This window comes from Ursus americanus, chromosome 3, assembly GCF_024610735.1.
Source record: "Ursus americanus isolate L20-20 chromosome 3, mUrsAme1.1.p, whole genome shotgun sequence".
Classification (NCBI taxonomy): Eukaryota; Metazoa; Chordata; class Mammalia; order Carnivora; family Ursidae; genus Ursus; species Ursus americanus.
The window spans coordinates 16,431,433-16,450,739 of NC_142129.1; the positions used below are offsets into that span (position 1 = coordinate 16,431,433).

General features: G+C 38.9%; 1 protein-coding gene across 3 annotated transcripts in view; it reads right to left on the reverse strand.

The window, feature by feature from the left end:
• Window positions 1-779: 779 nt before the first annotated feature.
• The window catches only part of CHRM2 (cholinergic receptor muscarinic 2), a 139,887-nt gene continuing 121,359 nt past the window's right edge, over window positions 780-19,307 (reverse strand). For 2 of the 3 annotated variants that reach the window (XM_045792576.2, XM_087860804.1), the window contains exon 3: window positions 780-6,419. In XM_045792576.2, coding sequence (XP_045648532.1) covers window positions 4,973-6,419 — 1,447 coding nt within the window. In that variant the 3' untranslated portion in view covers window positions 780-4,972. Of the gene's footprint in view, window positions 6,420-16,453; window positions 17,160-19,307 lie in introns of those variants that run through there. The other variant, XM_087860803.1, reaches the window with a different exon arrangement.

Sequence of the window (19,307 nt, forward strand, 5' to 3'; positions counted from 1 at the left end):
CAAAATTTAGGAAGGGGACAGACGGCAAAGCATGTTATAAAATTTGCACAGAGAACTAGAATTCACTGAAAATCATCTCCCCCACTGCCTACCTTGGTAACTAAAGACTAATAGGGATCTTGCAGATGTTCAGTGTTTCTGCTTTTTTATTAAAATGCAAGTGTCTCTTGGGATGGCATGCCCCATATCAACTAAAATCGTAACAGTATTTGTTACATAGGAACTCATGCTAATGAGCCAAAGAAAATGTTTTGGGGAATGTGGGTAGCTGAGTGGGCAACAAGGAGAGGAAGAGAAGTACTATGGAGAAAATGTAGGGCTACGGAGAAAGTGCTGTGGAGAAACTGTAGAAACAAACCACCTATTTCACCATTTCTTGGAGAAACCCGTAATATACTACACTAGAAATTTCTGGCATTTAATGTATAGGATGTTGTATTGGACTCAAACTGAAAAGAATGGTTTATAAAATATGGTGCTTGCATGTTTCTTTTTCTTCTCTCTTTCTTTCTCTCTCTCTCTCTTTCTTTTTTTACCTTGCTTCACAGAATGAAAAACATTCTGAAGGTCATCCTTTCCTCCTTGTCTGATTATTTTTTATTTGACAAAAATCAGTTAATTTGGAGGAGAGCAAAGCTGTATGTCAATGAATTGGTTGCAATCTCATCAGGCAATCAGACGTGAGATCAACACAGCTGTTGGAACAGTAACAGCCAGAAAGATTCTAGTCACAGGCCAGTCAGGAGCACAGGAGCAAAGAGCATTCTTGTCACATGGGATGACACCAGCAAAGATTTATTAATATATTCCTCCAAGAGATATTTAAAATCAGTGCCATGCTTTCAAAGATTATAAAACAGCTTAATAGTAATATGGGTAGGATTTTGGCTGTTCTTAAACCTCTTCCTTCAAAAGCAAGTACTACTTCAAAAAAAAATTGGGCATATAAAATCTAGTCTTGTTACTCTCTCTAGCAACATATACCATTTGCATATTAAGATTTTGTGTATAATATATTTATTTGCATACAGAAATATGTATTTCTATGATACAGTTCATTACTTTATTTATAGAATATGTATATTAAGCATACAGCATATTCCAGAAAGATACATTAAATATGCACACAGTTCATGCTGCAGCGTGCACCCTTTTAAAAGAAGCATATTTAAAAGGCATGGTATTGTATGTACATGCTGAAAATACACTGTGCACAATTCATCCAGCTTTGGGTGCTTCCCTAATCTATTTGCAACACCAGTGCTGTGGTTGTTGAAAGGGGTATCATCAAACTGGGGAAAGGCAGCTACCAGTGAACTAAGTAGGAGAAAATAAAAGTAAATTGCATTTCTAAGTATATGTTGCCATCATTTTGAATTTCCGTCTTCCCCAATGTCAGATCTCCAGGATCAAAAAAGCAGCAAATGGATAAGGAGCAAAAGTATGTGGGATCTCCAGCTTCCACATTCAAATGGGAAAGCTTATCCCATGTGACTTATTATATTGGTGACTTTGTCCTAACACTTGGAAGCTGATACTAAATTAATGTGAACTGGTAAAAGGGAAATCATTTTTTTTTTTTTAAAGAAATGAACTGGCTTTTTGACATTCTTAATCTCCTCTTCTTCTAAGACCACTCTGGAATATTTACATTATTGCTATGAGGAGAGAAGAAATTCTTGACAGATATTCACCTTTCCAGTGAAAATAAAGGAGGTGAGTCATATTGTTTCTGAAAGAGTCTCTCAATGTTTTTGAAAGGAAAAGTGGCAGCTCTAATAGAAACTGACCACATCAACTGCAATCATTTCAATGGCCAATTACCAGCAACCTCAATTGACTAGACTCTGTAGCAATCATAATGGGACATGAAGATGTCGGAGACAATGTGCTATGTGCATGGTCTGGTAATTCTGGATATGTCGATGTCCCCTGTGTTCCCGATCTGTGAATTACAAATACACCAGACTCATGGATGACAGTGTGTCTGATACACAATTGGTGAGCATTAACTTTTTGAAACAGGTGAGCAATTTGCATTGATATTCTAATAGTGATACAAGATTATGTTCCCATGTATACAAAGCAAGCTCCAGAATTCCTTAAAATAGACCAGGGTTTCTCGACTTTGGCACCATCGACACTTTGAGCCAAGTAATTCTTAGTTGTGTGCATGTGAGGGGGAGGCTATCCTGTGCATGTAAGCTGTATAGCAGCCTCCCCGGCCTCTATCTACCAGATGCCAGTAGCTCTCCCCCAAGTTGTGAACACCAAAAATGTCTCCACACATTGTTAAATGTCCCTGGGGGAGCAAAATCATTCCTGTATGAGAGCCACTGAAGTAGACAAATCCAGCAACAGTTCACGCAAGCCTTTGCATAAATCTCTGTGTCTTTCTAATCATCTACCGTGTTCAGTATTCTTCCCATTTCTCTGGTTCCAGTTGACAAAGCTTCCATGATGTGTTGCTCTGTAGTCACGTCCTTGCTGTAATGCGTGATTGTTTCTCTTTCAACAAGGTTGTGGTGGCTGTGGCGAAGACCAAGAACAGGAGGAAGGAAGGCAGGGAGGATGTAATGGCAAGGAAAAGCAAGAGGCAGTTTGATTCACTGTGAGTTGAATTGTTAGAGTGGACCAGAAAAGACTCAAATCCAGACTCCTGAATCCTTGAGTCCAAAGAGTTCATCCCAACTAAAGCTGAATCTACATCGTAAGAGTACAACAAGCTAGTAAGTGAAATATTCAGCCAGTCAGTTGATTCATTTACAACAAACCAAAGAGCCCATTGGCTTAATGTCCCTTCCATTCAACTGATTCACTGATTTGAAGAAATAAAATAAAAATAAATGCCAATTTAAAATTGTAAACATTTACAATAACCGTAGAGTAAAGGAATCTGTATGAACTGATCCTGTATGTTTATACCTAGAAGATTTGTGGGGGAATGATTAAAGCTTTTCAAACAGGAAGTTATTTTTATAAAGGCTAAGTTACATACAACTATTGTTGGCAATTTGCTTCTTACTGTTCTTTTTTGTTGTTGTTTATCTTGTGCTTTTTTTTTTAACTCTCAAAACTGCTGAGATGACATCGATGAGGCAAGTCACAGAAAACAACTCTAAAGTGCTAAGGTTTAATACTGAAAAATTAATCATGCTACTCACATTGATATTACTGGTTAAGATATCATAAGGCCCATAAATCTAAAATGCAAAATAGGAAATTTGGGGTGGGTTTTATAAGTTTGATTTCTACTTATCGGGCCATCTTTAGAAAATCTGATTTTTAAGACTACAGCACATACAGTAAGAAAAAAAGTTGAGGGATAAAAATAGCTAAATGTGAATCAGTACAATCATATACTAGGGGTACCGAATAAAAATTCTCTACATGGACAAGATTCTATAGAAAGCCACTGTTTGGGTAATAGTTTCTGATCTGACTTTTGATGGTCTAGAAATAAAGAGATAATGAGAAGTGACACAGGCACAGCTACCTACACTTTTTTTCAGATTTTGCTGATCTCACTTGGCCTCCATTAGTTATCCATCACATAGGTGCCACAAAGATTACTATACTTCTACGGACAGAATTTTGAAGTTAAGAAATTTTAGAGAGAATTGACAGTTTGAGGAAAATGGAACAGGTGGTTTCAGGAAATGTTTTTTAACGACTTCTTCCTTCTCCAGTGGGACATAGGGCGGCTACGAACAACCTCACTGGACGATGAATTGAGTATCATTCGTTAGCAGGCATTGAAGAGAAGGTCTTATTCTTGGGACTGACCCAGAGGTCACGGGTGCCATGAGAGTACGTTAATCCTACTTAGGATTCCAAATGAGTAAAGCAGCTTCGTCCTGCTGACAAAGGCCAGAAGGTCATGTTTTTCAAGTCAGCATTTCATACACGGGTCGGGCAAATTCCGGTTAAAACAGAATGCCCTCTCTGCCTTCCATTTGCCTTTCGCAAAATACATCTGGCCTCAGTAAACTTTCTCCAACTAAAAATGACTACTATTTAATTTGACAAAACCTCAGTTTAAAAAATGACTTTGGTTTCTCAAGCATGTTTAGGTTTTAGGTAGGCTATTGCATTCACATAAGAAGCTCGTGTGGGAGAAAACCAGGTTGGTGAAAACATTTCACCCGAAGGATCCTAAGCCAACTGAATGTTTATAGGCTTTTATACCCCAAAGAATGCAAACGACACAGTGGGCAGGAGTGAAAGGCCCATCTTCATGGCTGTGTTTGGTTGTAGTTAGTGGAAGTCCTGCAGATTTTTGCCCTTATACAATGTAGAACAGGGAAGTACGAAAGCCAATGGTATAATGAGAAAAATAATGATATGATCTAGTTAGGGTTTTTGTTTGCTTTCTTTTGATGGTGGGAAGAGGGAAAGGTAAGGGGAAAAGAGCATTTATTATGTTGCAACTCTCCAAATAAAACTGTAACAAAAGAATAATATAGGCTTAACACTCCGGAGACCATTTCTACATCCTGTTTGGACTCTCTTTCTTCACTTCTCCATTGTGTGATGTCTATTTCCTTATGTTTAAGTCTCCATGTGAGCTTGTAACTGTGGCATTTCATCCTTGTATGGACACCCAGGAACAAAAAAAAAAAAGGGGGGGGAAAAAGGAGGGAGGTTATTCTTCTTGTGCAGAGATAAAATTGTAGATTCAGAAGCCCTTCTTCAAGAGAGTACAAGAAAGCATAGATTGTCCCTCAAATCCACAATTCCAACATGTCTCTTTCATGGTCTCATTGCTCCTAAACTGACAGGGTTTATAAGGTGCAGGTTTCTCGAACTGGAGCATAGGCACGACAAAAGTGTCACTGTTAGGCTCCTTAATTGCACATTCCGTAATGAGACTATAAAGTGCAATGGCAGAGATTTTTAAAACTGGGAGCTCTTCTATCCCTTTTCTTTTTCCCAAGCTCCCCTGACCACCTTCCTTCTCTACAAAGGTGTTTCACCTTGTAGCGCCTATGTTCTTATAATGACACATGAGAAGATGTTTAAAGGTCTTCTTGAAGGTGGCGTTACAAAGTGCATAGCAGGCGGGGTTGATAGTGCTGTTGATGTAACAGAGCCAATAACCAATCGTCCACACTGTGTTGGGGATGCAGGGCGCACAGAAGGTGTTAATGAGCACCATGACATTGTATGGGGCCCAAGTGATGATGAAAGCCAACAGAATAGCCAAGATCGTCCTGGTCACTTTCTTCTCCCGGGAGGGAGGAGGCTTCTTTTTGGCGGGCTGCTTAGTCATCTTCACAATCTTGCGAGCCACAATGCTCTGCTTTTCATCTCCGTTCTGACCTGCTGAACCAACGAGCTCCACAGTGGCATTAGTTGGGGTAACCGAGTCACCTTTTTGGGTCTTGGTGACGATTTTGATGCACGTTTGCTTCGAGTTCTCATCTTTGGAATGGCCCACGGAAGTGGAAACTGTGTTTTCATCCTGGGTGACTTCATCATCTCTCATGTTAGAGGCGACAGCGCTGACGGAGGTGGAGTCGTTGGAGCTCTCTTTCTCCTCTCCCTGGACACAGTTTTCGGTCACCGCATCTCTGGGGGCCTTGCCATTCTGGATTTTGTTGTGCTGCAGGCCGTCGTCACTGCCAGGCATGTTGTTGTTATCTGGCTTGACTATCCTGCCTTGTACCAGACTGGGAGAAACTGGGTCTTGGTTGGCCACAGGCTCCTTCCTGTCCTTCTTTATCCTGCTCTTGCTGGCTCGGGATATGTGCCAGTATAATACAGTCATGGTGATCACAGGCAGGTAGAAGGCTGCGATGGCGGTACCGAAGGTGACGGCAGCGTTGGAGAAAAACTGAATGTAGCATTCCCCGTCCTCCACAGTCCTCACCCCTACGATGAACTGCCAGAAGAGAATGGCCGGGGCCCAGAGGATAAACGAGAGGACCCAGGCAGCTGCAATCATCATACCTGCCATTTTTGTGGTCCGCTTGACTGGGTAGGTGAGCGGTTTGGTGACACAGAAGTACCTGTCAAAGCTGATAATGAGCAGATTCATCACGGACGCATTGCTGACCACGTAGTCCAGGGCTAGCCAAAGGTCACACACCACAGGTCCCAAAGGCCAGTAGCCAATCACAGTGTAGAGGGTGTACAAGTTCATGGAGAAAACACCAATGATGAGGTCAGCACAGGCCAAGCTGAACAAAAAGTAATTGTTGACGGTCTGGAGGTGGCGGTTGACTTTAATGGAGACCATGACCAGAATGTTCCCAATGATGGTCACCAAACTGAGGGATCCAGCCACAAGAACAATAAACACCACTTCAAATGTCTTATAAGGACTGGTCAGAGCCAGGCCATTGTTAGAGGAGTTTGTTGAGTTATTCATTTTGTGTTCGCTAATCAGTAGCCAGTAGCCAAATACACATTTAAACCTGCAGGGAAATAGAATAAAATTAACAAATATAAACACTGGGTTAAAATATATCAGATTTCTTCCTTTTGAACCACAATTTTTTCTCCAAAATCTTCATTCCTTCTGCTCCATGTTTATTGTGCCTATCTGCCTCAATTCCCCACATAAAAGGCAAAGACATTAACTGGAGGATTCAAAAGATCCTTTCAGGCTGGCAACGTATTTGAAGTCTGATAACATTTTGAATGTGTCCATATCTAGATATGAATATCTGTCTATCATTAGTCAATTTAACTATGTTATTTTTTAAAGTTTTTTAAAGATTTTATTTATTTATTTATTTAGAGCATGAGTGGGGAGAAGGGCAGGGGAAGAGAAGAGAGAGAATCTCAAGCAGACCCCGACTGAGCGCAAAGCCTGATGTGGAGCTCGATCTCATGACCCTGACATCATGACCTGAGTCGAAATCAAGAGTCGGGTGCTTACGTGACTGAGTCACCCAGGCGCCCCTGAGTATACTACTGATGAATTAAAATGAATGAACTAAAATTACCCTTAAGACTTTCCGAAGCATCAAGAGGTTTCTGGTATATACATAAAAATTAATAAGCCGATAGGAAGAAGAAAGCATAAAACTTAAAATATTGAATATGTCACTTTTATAGCCAATAGCACCTATCCACCTGGAAGCTTTAAGCCTTTTTCATAATGATACTGACACTGATACTAACAAAGATAAGATAATAATAATTCGTTAGTCAATACCCTTCCCCCACAGACTATTATTTTTCTCTGATCTCCATTTTACACTTGTAGTTAGCATCACATAGCTAGCATTTCCAATATTCCATGCCCTGCAGAAAAAGTTGTTTATTAAATGCATACTGACAATGATTATGTGAATTCTCTGAACGTTTTATTTTCCAAGTCACTACCAAATTTATTATTCTACTGTTCTTCCTGCCAAATCTTTGGTGCAGTCTGGCTGGGATTTATATTTGTTTGTCAGAAGAAGGAACTGAAGCCCAGAAAGAGTCAGTACTTTATATAAGGTCACATATCGAGTCAATCACAGAGATAAGACTATGAACCAACTTCAGTTTGCTCGAGAATTTACTCATTCACTTTGTCCTCACATACCTACTAAGTGACTTCTCTGTATTAGGCATTTGCTATAGGCTGGATATTCAGTGATGATGAAGACAAGATCCCTGTGTGGGAGATGTATGCGCTCTGGTGGCAGCCATGGGTTGCCGAAGAAGTAGTGAGGAAACCTGAGTGTCCTTTCTGCTGCCAAACACTGCTGAGTTTCAATAAACACATCATTATCATTTTTCAGACAATATCAAGCAAGTCTGGTGACAGACTGCAGCTAGGAAGTCCTATTTCAGCTATAGTTACACAAATGTGCACAGAGGTCTACTCAGGGATGTTCATTCAGAAATGTTACAGCAAAAACAAAAACAAAAACAAAACCCTTAGAAATATTAAAATGACTCACTGACAGAGGATTGGTTAAACATACTATGGAATACTCTTACAATGGAATAGTACGCAGCTGTTAAAACAAAAAGGCAGATACATGTGTTCTGGCATTGTCGTGGAAAGTTATAGTTAGAAGACGATATGATCAAAGCAAGACTCATAATATTACAGAACAGCGTTCCATTTAAGCACAAAGGCGATTACATATATGATAGGAATCTGTAGGTCTTGAGGAAACACTGAAGAGTTTGCTCAAGGAAACGATGTGAATGAAGGTGCAACTTACCATTTTACTTTCCAAAATTATACATGTCAGTTACTGCGCTGAGAAAAAGGGTCTTACAAAGTGTCATTTACTTTTGACATCAAGTGCTTCAGAATACTGCCCAATGAGTCCATTATGAATATATCCTTTTGCAATTAAACAAAATGTAGATTTCAGGCTCACTCCAGACCTCTGGAGTGTTAGGAAACACTTCTAAGACCTCTCCTGTGTTATCTCTTTTAAAATTTGGTTTTGTATACCACAACCTATTTCTCTGGGCTTGGTCCTCACCCATCACATAAACATTCCCAGTGTCTCTTGTGTATTACATGTAGGAGAAAACACTTTCTCCAATATTCTGTTCCTCACTGGGTATTATGAAGAGTTTGGTTTTGTTAACAGATAACACGATAGGCATCCACAGGAGATGTTGAAACGTACCCCGCAGCGGGTAAGGGAGGACTACTGTAGTTAGTAGCCCTTAGGTTTCCACTTCTACAGATCCCCTGTTCATACATTGACCCACGGCACACTGATTGATACACCTATCTAGGATTTTCTTCCTTCCCTGGAAAAGCAGTGAATTTTGGCTTCTGAGTCTTCCTAGCTCTACCATCCAGCTTCCCGACTCAAATGTAATTGGTGCTCAAAAACGTTTATCAAATCAAAACAGGATTAATAATTAGTACTATTAATCCAATCTCTATTTACTTATCCAGTGGAATTGTTTCAGTAACATTTCTCTTTAACAGCACTTTTTTTTTTTGGTCATGATTCATACAACTGTTTATTCATGAAATTTATTTGAACAATGTAATTTCACTAATCCAATCACTGATTCTGATGATACCTTATTAGCTAAGGTAACTGTAAGACAGAATTCTGACTAACTTATCAGCTTGCTTTTGTCTATTCATTAAATTCATTGACAATTTTTGAATTGAGTTATATTTACATTTCACAAATTGTTCATTTTAATAAATTTTGATTGAAAAACACCAAACATTACTTTCTGAATGTCCTGTTTGACACTTCATTCTTCACATTCATTTTACTAAAATGTAGGACTATATTTATTTTCATTTTAAAAAGCCTTCTGGTGACTTCCCCTGGAGAATAATGTATAAATATGACATTTTGTCAAAAAATAAACTAGTTTGATATTTTATTTTGTAGATGAAGAAAGGGTAAGAGTAAGTGATTTGTCCACAGTCATCTGGCCTTTGCCATTGCTTGTGCTAAGAATAATACCTATTATTATTCTAAAACATCACAGTAATACAGAGATGTAACGATTCTGTTTATTTGCTAGTTTGTTTTTCTCCTTCCTCCTTTTTCCCTCTTCTTGTTTACAATGAGCGTGCATTACATTTCAGCTAAAAAAACAAACAAAAAACCCAAAAACAAAGAATCCAAAAAGCTAAAAGAAAACAGTCTTGGGACTCTCAAACATACGTTATCTCACTTAAATTAACAACTCTAAAATATATAAACATCCTATCATCCCCTTGATCTGAAGACAGAAGCTGAGGCCACAGAAGAAGCTGAGGTGATCACTCTCGGTTTCAAGGCTACAGAGCAAAAAGTCTGCCACTAAAACTAATATCCTTACCTTTGAGCTAGATACTCTTTCTCTGTTTCCCTTCTCCACTTGAGAATTATACTTTATCCGAAATTGCTAGGCATTTGTATAATGGCGAGTTATACCCAAAGGTTTCTAGCTAAGCCACATGCTGTCTGGGGGACCTGGAATTCTTACGCAGGTAGAACACAGCAAATTTATATAATATACTTTGTTGCTATCAATCTCCTCTAAATTCTTAGAGTTCTAGTATTTGCTCGTTTATACTAAGGCTATATGTAAAAATGGAAAACATTTCACTCAGAGACAAGCACAAACGTTTGAGGGATGGCGTTCCTGTCTCCCCACGTGATGCACAGCTATGGAAGGCCCGCGGCGCTTCTATCAAAGAAAACAGCTTCTTTTCATCACCCTCTTCCCACCTCTGCTGTTTACATTTCTGGAGAAGTTTTTACTTCTGGTGTGGCACCGCAGGGTTTTATTAAAGCAAAAACTGTGACATCATTGATGAAATAACGTGATCACAACAGACTAAACAATGAAGATGATCTCCAGGATTCAATATCTGAATATGGCAAGTGTTCACCAACCCATTTGTATTTTACAATGTTAGCATATGACTAAGGTTTGAAAGTATCATGGAAACTTATGAGAAAAACATTTCTCTGGCCTTACTTTCTCTATTACTTGAGTCTCTATACATAGCAGTGAGGAATGCATCATGGTTTAATATTATCTTTGCAAAGTTGCGAGTGCTAATCTCTGCTCTTAATTATTAGCTGTGAGAGTCTGATCATGTCACTAAGCTTCCATGAACCTTAATTTTCTTTTTTTCTCAAACAAGAATAATAATCACCCTATTTTTCTTCTGGAGCTGTGGGAAAGTTCAAAGTGAGATAATGTCTCTGAACCATGATCTATAAATGTTAACATTAAGTAAGTGCCATTAATATTTCCATTTGCTAAGTGGGTATAAATTAATCACTTTTCTTAATAGTTAACAGAAAATTGTGTGTATGGGGGGTGAACAGACTAGGAGGGAGGAGGTGTAGTGGAAATGGTAATACTAAATTATCATTATCCATGATATTAAGTTATCAATAACATTAAATCATCGATGACAATATATTGACAATAATTAATAGGTATTGAACATGATTACTCTTCACAGCAACTCCTGAAGTGATTATTATTATTATATGCTTTTCTATATAAACAAAAGATCAAAGAACTTGAACAAAAGATCAAAGAACAAAGTTATTTGAGATTCAACTCCCGAGTGCCTGACTCCAGATTCTGCTACAAATATTTACTGTTTGTCTGAGGAGCAACCTTACTTGGCAGCAAACGTGTGCCCCAAATATTGATTCCTTAACTTGCCATGACTAAGCCTTTTGCCCCAAATTCAAGTCAGGTCCTTGGTTCAGACAACGGAAGATCATCGTGTCCAGGCTAAAATAGTGACTTTGGGCAGGAGCTGTTCACAATAAGATACCGAATAGTAAGTAAGGTTCCTGATTATGTAAATACATGACATTTAAGATTTAAAACATTTTCCTAAAAAGCAATCATCATAAAAATATGTCACCATGTGAATTAATATATAACCTCTCACCAAAGTATTCATATCAATCACATAGAAGTTCTACACAAAGAAGCTCAGTAACATTTTTAAGAAGTTACAGAGAGAATGCTGAGCAAAATGATTTACAAAAATAAATTCTGATATGTATTTAGATACACAATGGAAATTAAATTAAAAAATGGGATTTTCTCCACACCCTGCCCAAGCGAGGCAGCATGCCTGATATATAATGATCTCTTCATAGGTGCATCCACAGTGTAATAAGCTAATCATAAATTTACCAACACATGAATTCTAACCTAAGTTTTAGAATTTCCTGCACGTTATTTTATTTAATTATCACAATAACCTGGTAAGAATTATCATCTTCTCCAGTTTTGTAGATGACAATGATTAAAGAGCTGGCAAGTACTGAGGCCATGGTTCAAATTTAGGTATCTGACTCTTCTATGCCACCCATGACATGAACTTGAAATAAAAAAAAAATGTTTTCTAGAAGAATAAGAAAAGTCAGGGAAAAAAAAGAGGGAGTCCATGATTGATAACTAGAATCCAGAGAGAAGATACATAATTATACAAAAAAAAAATTCAGAACAAGAAATCAAGGAGAAGTCACATGAAGTTGACTTTATACTTGTTTATATTTATTTAACTTTTGTTTTTCAAATGTAATCTTGGTGTATATTCCTTTTTATAGATTTCTAATTTCTGCTGCTATTTGAACACATTACCAAAAATGGCAGGGTGTTCTGAGTGTTCTCTGTCCATGTCTTTCACTGGGACGCAGGCTAACTGTTGAGCAAACACGAGGGATAAAATCGTCAGCCTCACCAGGGTTGCCTGAATGTCCTTCAACGGATAGTGAGATAAGGCCCACGGTAGCTTTTTAAATTGTATGTGTAAGGGCTAAACATGCAGACTGTTCTGAAATAATTAAAAATTTACTTCAACAATATTATGTCAAGATATCTAGCTTCAGTACAAAATACTGCTATTACAGCAAACATGAAAACTACAAGGATGGTACAATATAGTGTCTTGGAGAACCGTCAGACTCTCATTAGGAGCAAGACTACCTACGACTGAGGAGCTTAACAGAGACATTCCCACCCTCTCCTCTCTGACTGAAGAATGAGATGTGGTCAGTTTACACTGTTTTATCACCAATGAGAAAGCAAATAGAGCTTATTTGTTTTTAATTTATATATTTAAAAATAAATCTAATGTATTATAGAATAGTCTGATGAATGAGATAGTAACTGTAAGATTACCCTGACGTCGGACAGATGACCACTGGGACATACAGCCTGTATTGTTTTAGATCTTCTACACATGCAATTAATCCCACTAGTTTATAAATAGCATTGGTACAGGTAAATGATAGGCTTTGGAATTGTTCCTACACCAACGATCCATCACACCTGCCATGAATGATGGTGGAGAAAAAAAGAAAGGCAAGAGAAATAGGGAGAGATTTTAAGGAAGTCTGAGGAAAAAAATCCCCTTCTTTAAAGTTTCAGTTTTGATACCAATGCAGTAGATATAACACAGTTTGCCTATACTATGATGACCCCTACAAATCTTGAGTATCTTTCCATTTTACTTACAAGAAACGGAGAGTTCTGACCTGGGGCTTGGGGGGACAGTGCAGCTCTGAGAGCTGAACACTGACATTCCACACTCTGGTACTTTGACAACATCAGACAGAAATGGAGTAAATTTCCACCCCCCCCCCCAATTTTAATCAGGCTTCCCTTTAGCCAAAGAACATATTAGGAGGGAGTACACATACCGAGAGATTTTTCATGACTCCTGAATTTCACTACGTGAGCAGCTATGGTGGGGTGGGGGCTGCAGGAGCAACAGGGGCCCTCCTCGGAAACCAGGGCTAGCTCTGTTTTTGTTTTTTTATTTATTCTAAAACACCTTATTGAATTTCTGCTGTGAACAGATCTTCATATACCTTCAAGGGCTTCAGAGGATGGAAGTGAAGGTGGAAGGAATGACCAAACAAAATCGAACACATTCTTGTCCGCAAGGAGCTTATACTCTCAGGGAGACACAAATTACTGATGGAATTTCCAGCTACCGAAAACAACTCTGGGCCAATATAACGATTAATGGTCAAGACTCAGAATCCATGGAGGAAGGCTGGTCAGATTGGGGTGAAAAATACAGACGTTTCCCCGGATGCCTTTCCTGGTAGATCTATCACTCTTCTCTTTCTCTTTTTCTTACTCCCCTCACCGTTTGTGTGTGACATTTATATATATAATACATGTAATATAAATATATATATTTACTATGTTTTCAAGATTCTGCATTATATTACATTTCTCAGAAAAGCACAATATACTCATGAGGGGTGTTCACTCCAGTGCACTGAGCCTGACAAGCTGTAGGTTTTGAAACACAGAGTAAGACTGAGCTGTGACCTCACCTATACTGGGTTTTTAATTCTGTCTCAAAGGATACGTCAAAAGTATTTTGGAAGCAATGTGTAGGGTTGTTCTCATTTAGAAAACTTCAGCACAGAACTGCAGACTTTACCGGATATGCAATATGCAAAATATTTGAAAAAAGAAAACCACACTTAAATTGCATTTATCAAGCTGTATCCTTAAGGTTTGTGCACTTTACTATATGCAAGTTGTACTTTTGTAAAAAAGGGAAAAAATGTAAAAGCAAATGGTAGAAAAAGAGTGAAAGTAGCAGAAACAGCAATCTGATCCCCACACCAGTACAAATACAAGAGAATTCATGAGTTTTTCCAAGGTAAAAACCTTAAAGAACCTTCAAGCCCTTATTACAATGTACACATGTTCGCAGTTTTGGCTGCCTGTCAAACACACTATTCTTAGTGATGCTGGACAGACTTTCACTCCCTGTTCGCCAAACTATCTTTTCCTTTCTTTAAAACACATCCTAAACAACACTTACTCTAGAAATATGTCATGACTAAGAGGGAAAGAGACCTTAAAATGGTTTAACGAATACCTTAGTCCTTGCCTTTGAGTCCGTGGCACATTTAAGTTATTTTTCCACACAATGTACCTCATGCCAAAAAGGAAAAGAGGTCTGGATGGCTCTAAAGAAAACACGGTATGGAATAAACCATTCTTCTGACTTTTCAAAATGAAAATCCATCTGAGTAAGCACTGGTGCACCTTCCTTTTCTGTCCTAGGAATCTGACAGAACTCAGTATTGATGATGAACATAATCTCCTGAATGGTGCTGACCAAACGGTGCGCTCTAGGACCAACAGCCGCAGAGCTAGAGAAAGCCCTCTGTCTAAAGGTTATTATGTCCTGACAAGGAGAGTGAAAGGCAAATGGAAGCAATCCTCAGAGAGCTACTAAAAGTTGTATATGATTAGGCAGCTGTATTTGAGTTGATGTCTGTGTCTTTCTCATCGTCTTGAGAAGTTGGAAATGTGTATAGTTGGCTTTTTAAAAATTTTGTTCTGTTTTTTTTTTCCCCTAAAGTCGGCAGGCTTCTGGTTTAATAACTCTAAATTAGTTAATTCATTGCTTTGAATTAAACATGTGAATCAAATTTGCAGAGGAGTTGAGGCTTGTTATGACTCTGACAGAAAATTCTAGAACGAAAGCTGTTGTTCCAGAAAAGCTGAGCAACTGCAAACAATGCATCCCTTTAGGGATCCTTTTCAATGGCACACGTGCCTTCCACTGGAAGCTGAGGCAGAACACAAGGCAACAGGGAACTTCGGATAGTAGGTCAAGGACAGTTTTGAAAAGGGAAGTAAGGAGCAGTTTAGGGTCAGGGAGAAGCTAGAAGAGTTGCAAGTTAGTATTTTTCCTCTGAACTACTCTTCAGATTCAGATAGTTAAGAACTAATGGGACCAGAAATCATGAAAAGATTAGGAGGCACATACAGAAGTTAATTTCTCTTCTTCTGAGTACAAAGAAAATGCAAATTTAGATAACACATCTTATAACAGGTAAGTAGAGAAAAAGACATTTGGCCATACTTAGGAATCTATATTTATTGTAAACACATCTCTACTTAATATTATATTGTTTAAGGACAAAAAGGAAAAAAAATCAATACATGTGTTGCTCTTTTCATAAAAATATACATATGAAAAATAAACTGTACTGAATTTTATAGACATGATTTTCCTCTTTAAATAAATGTACCCTTAAGTGTAAGCTTAACAGACACAATCATTCTTCTGGTAGCAACACCCAGAATGTAGGTAGGCATGGAGTCCCAAGAAATGAATTCACCTCCATGAGGGTAAATCTGGGTTCTTCAGCTTTTCAATGACAGAAATGACACAGGCCTCATATGCCTATGACTCACATCAGATTCCGTGACACTATAAAAATAAAATAGTAATGAAGTGTAGACAGTAATGCGCAGCAACTGTTTTAATTGTTCCCAGTCGAAAGACAAAATGATTGTTTCCTCAGAGTCTGATTGCAGCCTATTTCTAGAACGGAGCAAAATGACCACCATGTTATCCCACAGAACGTAAGAAATGAGAGCACGGAGAAGATTCAAGTCTAAATGATCTACAGCAACGAGATGGGGACACACAAAAAGATGCAACAACTCAGCAAAGATTTTGTATCTAAAGCACTAATTTAGAGTTCAAGCAAGTTGGTTGGAGAGAATCAAGTTTTATGTGGTAAATCAGGACAGTCCATCCTTCTACCGGCTCGCAAGGAGATCACTTGCCCGGTGGTAGCCACGGGAACCACGCCATATTGAATGTCTGTAGTGTATGTCACTACTGCTGCCTCACCCTCTCTTCCTCCACACTCCCCTCTCCTCTCTGGGCACCATTAGTTCAAGCCTATTTCAATATTTAAGTTCCCAGCTCCCCCAACTCTTATGACTCTCTCAACACTTCGGAAAATCAAAGCTCTCATTCAGACTAAGCTAGGATTTGCTAGTCCTGTTCTTTCTCTTCCCTCAGGAGACAGGCTTCCTGTTGACTGCGCCCAGAGTGAGAGCCATGACAGTGACACTCCCTTTCTCAAATTACAGTGTCTTGGCTAGTAAACATCCCCAGGACAGTTTACGTGCTCCACCTTGTCATCTAAGAAAAAGCAGCTAAACTTCGAGCAGTTCACATTGCTGAGATATTTAAATACGTTGTCTGTACCTGAACAATGCATGAGAAGCGGAGATCATCAGATAGACAGGCTATGCCTGGATGGGGGCTTGTGCACAGATCTGCTGGGTGGGATGTTTTTCCTTCAAGTACAATTGTACCATCAGCAGAGCAGTTTTAGTTTGTGTTCTCCTGGGGCAGGACTATACACAGCTGGACCTTGAAGAGAACATGTTAGACTAGAATTCTGTGGTTAATTAATCCCCCAAACAACTCAAAGTGAAAGGAAATAGCAAGCTGAGAGAATTTCCCCTGGACTCCCTCACCTAACCACTGTGTGTGCAAGTGTGTGTGAAGAGTTTTAGCTGATGAAGAAGGGATAATGACACATCGAGGAAGAAAAGAAAGAAAGAATGTCTCTGCTCTTAAGAAGGTCTAAGTCTAGGGAAATTCTTTCACAAATGTCACTTCCTCTTGAGGAAGACAGCAGCAAAGGCCACCAGCCTGGATATCCTTCTAAGAGACACGCAAACAGGAAGGCTGGCCTCCTTGCCCCCTAAGCCTGGTCTAGCTTTTCTCTCTGTAGGAGTTATCCACGGATAACTAGGATGGGTCTTGGAATACAGCAGATTTGGTGTTGAATCTAAGACCAAAACCTATCTCTGCTACATTCTACTTATGTGAAGTTAAATCTGTTGACTCCCTTTCCACATTTAAGGGAGGTGGAAAATAAAATTTATCATTCAGAATTTAAAAAAATATATATATAATACACAAGGCTCTTAGTGGGTGCTTATTAAGAAGTCATGATTATTAAGTTCATTATCATTTAACATGTGGTTCCTTTTTTTTTTTTTTTTTTTGAGAGAGAGAGCACATGTGAGGTGGGGAGGGACAGACAGAGGGAGAGAGAATCTCAAGCAGACTCCATGCTCAGCACAGAGCCCAATGTGGGGCTCCATCTCACCACCTTGAGATCATGACCTGAGCCTAAATCAAGAGTCGGACATCTAACCGACTGAGCCACTCAGGTGCCCCTAACATGTGGTTCTAAGCAACAAGTAGAACATTAATAACAAAGGAAAGAAAGAAAGAAACAAAGAGAGAAAGAAAGAAAAAAAAAGGAATGAAGCATGCACTCTGGATTTCTCCCCCCAAAATAAGGAAGTAAATTGAAGCAATTTTTAATTTGGTGTGAGTCTATTCCATGCCACTTTTATTATTTGCTTCCATTTATATTAAGCATTCGGGAAGTCCCACGATCATTCTATGGTATCCTGATTCTTAATGCCAAGATGGTAAGACTCTTCGATCTAAACTTCAAGGCATGTCAGTCTGAAAGTTAGTGACTAATTCTGTTCCTAACTGAAAGGTCACACGGTCAAAGACAAGTAAACCTCCATTTAAAATTCCTGCTGTATATAAGGAATACGTCAATGATACTTTACAGTACTATATGCTGATAGAGCAATGGTAGGTGTACTTGCGGTGAGCACCGTAGGACGTAGAAACCTGTGAATCACTTGGTTGTGTACCTGAAACTAATGTATCATTGTGCATCAATTATACTCAAATACAAAATATCAAAAATAAAATTCTTGCTGTGGATCCATGAAAGATTATTTAGCAATTCTATACTTATATTTTAGCTGAAAGTTATCAGTTTATTTTGGAGGAAAATATGATCTTCCCAAGGAACTAGGAAAAATTTCTGCCCCTACATAAATTAAGAACAAATAATGAAACTATGAGATTGATTTGTTGTTAATAAATACAAAAACAGCAAAATTCCATTCTGTGTCAAACTGTGAATGCTTAGAGCAACGTAGTGATATGATCTGTGGACATGCATAAAACTAATCTGTGACTTAACATTTACCGTATGACTTGAAGTGCTGTTAAAAAAAACTTTTAAAATTTCATTTTAGCAGTTCTGCTAAATGAAGGTAAAATTGAAGGTAAATACCTTATACCAAGAATAGCAACATAATAGAATGTTCAGTCTGCCACAGACTAGTTTTCTTGAGTGTTTTCAGGCCTTTTCTGGCTTTAACTGTGCTTATTTCTCATGACTTCTCCAATCTCTTGATTCAAGTCTTTACCTCCTGCATATCTGCATCTCTCCCTCATCATCCCATCTTCAGTGAGTGTTCCATGTAGGAGATGGTGCAGGTTGTCCGAAGAACCCCCAGAAGAGGCCAATTTCCCAATCTCCTAAGGTCATGTTCCTTTTCTGCCATGACTGGCTAGAAGTAAGACACTTAACTTTATTTATGATATGGTAACCATGTAACCTTTATCTGGAAATATTATTCCACAGACAAGAGACATGGCCTCACCATCTTAGAATCCAGGGGTCATGCAGAGGGGTTAGACCTGACCTGCCATAGCAGGACAAAGGATTTGGACCTATTCTATGGACAATCTCTTGGGTAGAGAGGGCTCACCACAGCCTCCCAAGCAGGCAGGCCCTCGCCAGCTTGCCCCAGGGCAATTCTCATCCTGAACCTGGATATCAGGTCTATGCATCTTTCGGTCAGTCTTCACTCTGGTTCATGTGTGGCTAGTGGGATGGGAACACTTAGCCGAAGTGTTCTAAGAACAGGCTCATTTGTAAGCTGCTTCTTCGTCTCTGTTCTTCGTGTTAAAACATCCTCAGCTCTGTGTCTGCATTTAGGAATGTAACTTGTGAGCAGCCTGCTTCTGGCTCTTCCCTTGTTTGGCTGCTTTCAAAGCCCACTGGAAATCTGAAAGGTGACAGCCTGACCCACTTTGCTACATTTTTTTTTCTTTTTGGTATTGCTATTAAAATAACAAATGACTCTGTGCATAAAGCAGAAAATCGCAGTGAAACAGCCCTAAGGGGAGCAGCAGAAAGTAGCTAGGCCACAGGAATGACAAAATC